Genomic DNA, 5,413 nt, shown 5'->3' on the forward strand with positions numbered 1-5,413 from the left:
CTTTCTCATTTAAAAAGCCTTTTAATAATGCCCTTGTTTATGGAGTCATTGAAAAAGAACGTGATGGGGAGTGCTGTTGTGAAAGCCAGTAAGGAATCTTGTCTTAATTTTTCCAGACAGAGCTGGCGTATCCATTACAGAGCGGGAAAGCCAGCCAGATGTTACATGCCACAGCTGGTCAGCCTAGATTCCCTTTCCTAGCTCTCAAATTAAAATATTTTCATTCTTGGGTTCTAGCATCTTCTTTGACAGCTTGATCTGACACGTACGCGTGCCCGGTGGAGGCAATGCCTTTCTGGGCTCTAACAAGTCTGCTCTCATTTCAGAAATCTACCGCATTGTTTCGCAGAAGCAGATTGCAGATCGGTCTGCACACGATGAGTCTCCTGGCAACAACGTAGTCGACATCAGTGTCCCACCAACCACCGATGGACAGAAATCCAACAAACTCCAGTGCTGTCAGAACCTGTGACCTCCTGTAGATGACTCTTGTGCCCTTCACTTCGTCTGTGCTTCATTTAGAAACTTGTGTGCACTTCTTATCTCCTGTGATTCAGTGACTCCCTCTCCCCTCCTTTACCCCATTCCCAAGCCCCCCCCCTTTTCATCTTAGAGCTTTAATTGTAGGGCTAACATCCCCCTGCCTCTGAAATCCCCTTCAATGTGGTGACTTTTGGGCTTGAAATGTAGGCACTGATCTGATAGACATGTTTGTGTTGGAACGCCTGCTGCTGGATATTATCCCATGAAACGCTCTCCTCAGATGGTTTTGGTTTTTTTTTTTTTCTGGGAGAGAAACCATGGGGACTCGACTATAACAGTTGAAGAAATAACTACATTTAGGTGACAAAGTTTTTTTCCTCCCACAGTCAGATTTTTTTTTTCCTTGTGTTTCTGTAAACATGGGGGAGAAATTAAAAGAAAATAGCTATCCTACCAAATGCTCTGTTTTCTGTCCTGATAAAGTCTCACAGTGAGGTTTTTAGTGGCTGCACACACTAAGAAAGCTGTTGAAAATAACATTACTTATTATGTAATTACCCCTAATACAGTTAGTCTGGCTGTGTAGTTTATCGTTTCCTGCTTGGGAGATCTTTCTCTATTCTTATTTGGGAACAATGAAGTATGTCTGCATTGCTTTCTCGGCCACCATGAATGCCTGTGCTGCTTCTGCAGGCTTTATGAAGTGGCTTAATATTTATTCATGGCTTATGTTAATCAGTTAACATTATTGTACAGTAAGTGCCAGCATATTGATTTCAGAAACCTTTTGCAACCTGTACAAGTAGGCTTATTTTGTACTGTAGATCAGTGTCTGAAAGCAGGATCTTCTCTAGTTCCAGGATTTTTTTGCATGCTGCTTTTTCTCTAGGTCTCTCCTCCCCCTGTTTGAGTGAGTGAAGCAATATTTTCATGTCATGTATATACCTGCACTTGTAAGGGTTTTGGTTGTTGTAGAGAAACTCGATACTTTATACATTTTGTAAAACTTCTGCAGAACCATAGCATCTTGAACTTTCTCTTCATCGTCTTTCACTATTGACCTTGTGCATAACCCTCCTGACCTCTACTAAAATGCATAATGTTAAGATTCCACATAATAACTACTAACCTGTTGTTTTCTTCTTACTCTGTTTTACTGAATTGCAGACTGTAATTCTCATATGATTGTACGTCACCTGATGTAACAGATCTGTCATCAGCAGGGCTAACTACTATAATCCTTTGTTTTGCTGAACGGGAAGAATGTTATCACAACTTCGTGTAGTCAGTCTCTTGCTAGCTTGTGAACACCTTATATGATGGCTTTTCATCGTTCACTAGCTCTTACACACTTGCATCCCCTCCGGTATGCGCTGAATGTTATGATGAGGCGAATACTGGGTGAAACTGTCTAAAGGAAGAGTTGGAGACCGTCTGCTGCTCTGAAGGCTAGTGAAGCAATTTGCAGTGAATTTTTGCTCTGTACTCTGAGACTGTACCTCACTCGATGAATCCTACCTGCGTATTAGTGAGTTGATTTTTCTTTTCTGATACAAAGCAAATATGAAACTGTGAATTGTCGCTTGAAGGGGAAATCTGACATTCCAGTCTCAACTGTTCTGTCTGGTTATGTAATAAAATTAAGGGCGGTTAAGTCTGATGGCTTTTCTTTTATAAGATTTCCAGACCAATGCCTTTAATTTTGTACTGTATGCACCTAGAGGGCTATAGTTCACAGCAAAGGGTGCACGTGGTGCCTAGCACTTTTCACCTTTGTTTAGAGGATACGTTCAAGGCGAAGGGGCACGTGCTTGCAGCCTAATCCCATTGAATGAGGATGTGATTTCCTTTTTAGGCACCACAGTGATCTGTCCTAAGGGTGTCCCAGTTTGGGAAGCACTTTCAAGGCTTGGTATTTACTTTAATAGCATCCTGTTGAGAGAAGGTACAGCCAGTGGGAAGTGGAGACGCCTCCTTTTTGGTGGTTCTAGACCAGAATGTGATGTGCAGTCAGTATCCGGAAGGCTGGCAGATGAGGATGCTGTTAGAGAGAATGGAAAATTCTGAGATGGTGAAAATATTTCATTCAAGATCAGGTGGACACTGGTGGAGCTGGGCTCCTTAATTGTGAACCAAACTTTTTATAAAGAAATGAGTTGAATGGCATGAGGAAGAATCATGCTGTTAAGAAGACTTATTAGTTCAGGGTGATGTATTAATGTGTTTACTCTGCAAATCCTGTTCTTAACATGAAGTTTCTAGAATCAGTCTGGCCTGGTATAAGAGGCTGAGAAGCAGTTTAGTCACTTCCTTGTCTCTTAAAAGAGATTTTCTCTAGTCTTTGACTTTGTGGAAGGCTCTGAACTTTGCATCAGAGTCCCAACAGAAGGTTTGTGTCTAGGGCTTAAGTGCTGTTAAATTATATTTGTATTGAAGAGACCTTGTCCAACTTCATTGCACGTCAGCCAAAGCCCCCTCAGAGCAGGTGGATCTTGGACCCATACTATTCGTGCCGGAGGGGGTTGGGTTGTTTTTGAGATCTGTTGCATGAGGTGGGAAGGCCCTACTGCCTCTTGCTGCAGGACTGCGGTATCCCCAAGATGTGGGAAGCGTGTGTGTGCACGCACGTGTGCCCAGACATAGCTTATGTGAGCACTGTGAACTTAAGCAATGGTTTTATCTGCTGTGGTCACTCAGTTTATTTATTAGACTGGGTATTGGCTCTTTCCCCACACTGCTGTGCTGCTACCCAGGCAGGTGGAGATGCAGCCCTTCTGTGGCTTTGAGGTGCTCTTGCCTAGGCTAAGCCCAGGGCCATCAGGGCCAACAGGAAAAGGACAGTGGACCAGTTCTTCCTGGTAAAACCATCTTCCTGTGCATGGCTGAGGAAAAATGCTTCTGATCTCGAATACCCTGGTGTCCTGCTGACAACCCCGTGTTGGTAATAGCTACTGAAATTGCAGAGGGGAAGACTTGGAGGAAGCTTGAACTGTTGAAGAGCTGTCTGACATTCAAAGAAGCTCTCCAATAGGCCAGACTCCCTAACTGTGCTTTCTTGATGTGAAAATAACAGTTAAATGTGACCTCACCTGGACTGCTTCATACTGCAGCTTCTCTGGCTCTGTGTCTCTCAGTGTTACTGTCGGGGAAAACAGAAAAGGTTCCAGCTCTCTTCCATCTGCCGTAAGAGGTTTGAGGGCAGAATTTGGCTTATGTAAAACTCCTGACGACAGGAAAGCTGCCTGTGAAGGAAGGAACATGTGCTGTGCTTGCTTTACTTGGCTGTCGAGGGTGACTTTCATTTAACTATTGAAAAATAACACTAAAAAGCACTGGGTGCTTACCACCCAGTGTCAGTAACATAAACCTCACTTGCAGGCTCCTGCTGGGATTTAGAACAGGTCCTCCAATGCAAAATTAGACACAAGTCTTTTCTGCTAACTACCCTGTTAATGAGGGGGACAGTAAAGGCCAAAATTCACACATAGGTGATTTGGTGGTGAGCACACAAACAGGTAATTGGTAAAATAAATGAATGGGGTAGACAGCCTCAGTCGAGCTTTCCTCCCTATTGAGTCAGACGCTTACAGGCTGGGTGAGCTGCGGTCTGGGATCTCCACCAAGAGTTTGTCTGTAGGCCTGCACAGGGCAAGAAAGTTTGGATCGTAGGAAAGTCTGGAAAGCTCTATACTTGTATAAATGTAAAAATCCAGTTGTTGAGTGACTGCTTGCTACTTCGTTAGCAAGGGTTTTTTGTGTGTGCTGCGGAGGCCATCAAAATTTGGTAGAAGGAAAAGGCACCGTGACCCCTTCTTCCCCCTGTGGCTGCTTCTCAGCACTTGTAGCAGGTTGGAAGCAGTCGAAGGGCTGCTGCGTCCTAGAGATCCCCCCGTTTGGGTCTGTTGGATCACCTGTGGGATCTCCCCAGTGTGTGGAGAGGCTGGTAACGGGGTATTCTGGTGCGAACAGGAGAGAGCGCTCTCGGCTGGATGCGCCAGGATGGTAAGGATTGGCCTGTGCCTTTTATTTGAGTAGGTCACTTAGCAAAAGCCACTTGGAAAAAAATGTACAGTAGGTATTTTCGCTTCCCGCTGCTTTGATTCCTGCATGCTGTACTGTTCCAGAAGCTGTGGACGTGATCTGTTTGTGGGCTGCTAATGGTTGGGTCTTACCTGTGCTTGGTGATCGCTTCCCTTCCAAGCACGAAGGATGAACTGGCTTAGAGGTTCTGGACTCTATAGAAGAAAAAAGATCCTAATGGAGCGACTCAGTCACTTAGGGAGGCCTTTTTCCTTCATAAAAAAATCCTAGGAAAAACAGTATTAAAGGTTGGGGCCTGAATTTCAAGTAAGGAAAGAAAAAGGGGGCAATTGGAGGTGAAAGACTGTCCTTCAAGTAAAATACAGTGAGTCAGGGCTGAGGTTGGATTCTCTTGACTTGCAGACTCTTAATAGCTAATGCAGTGTGAATGGTGATTAATGGAATGATTCCATGAGATGAGTCTCTCCAGGGCCGCGCTGTTTCAATGAGTAACAGTAATTCTTATTTTAAGCTGGTCAGATAATGCACGGTAGTTGTCTATCAGGCTTGGTAGGCTATAAATAGCACTGGACCTTTATGCAACCCAGAAGAGAGGTTCCTTTCATTTACTTTTACTCCTGGTTCCTGTGTTAAGTGCAATTCACTTTGTAAATATACACATCACTTGATTTTTGTGCATGGTTATGATGTATTGTGGATATAAAGATTGCCAAATCATACCGTGTGTGTAAAGTTCTGTTCCAAACGCAATTGTGGAATCAGGTGGGAACATAATTTTTGGACCTGGTACCTCGCCGGCCACAGCGCCCGAGTGCGGTGGTTGGTACCGAGATGGGGGCCCCTGCCGTGGCCGAGGGGGCCGGGGCCCCGCGGGGGGGGCGGGCCCGGG

The 5,413-nt window shown here is 44.7% G+C and overlaps 1 protein-coding gene across 1 annotated transcript in view; it reads left to right on the forward strand.

Annotated features, from left to right (window-relative positions):
- RAB11B (RAB11B, member RAS oncogene family) overlaps positions 1 to 3,415 on the forward strand; it is a 13,510-nt gene extending 10,095 nt beyond the window's left edge. The window contains exon 6 of the mRNA XM_009638865.2: positions 327 to 3,415. Within this exon, the coding sequence (XP_009637160.2) occupies positions 327 to 472 (146 nt within the window). The 3' untranslated portion in view covers positions 473 to 3,415. The remainder of the gene's footprint in view (positions 1 to 326) is intronic.
- Positions 3,416 to 5,413: the final 1,998 nt, after the last annotated feature.

Source organism: Egretta garzetta, unplaced genomic scaffold (genome assembly GCF_000687185.1).
Source record: "Egretta garzetta isolate BGI_Z169 unplaced genomic scaffold, ASM68718v1 scaffold345, whole genome shotgun sequence".
Classification (NCBI taxonomy): Eukaryota; Metazoa; Chordata; class Aves; order Pelecaniformes; family Ardeidae; genus Egretta; species Egretta garzetta.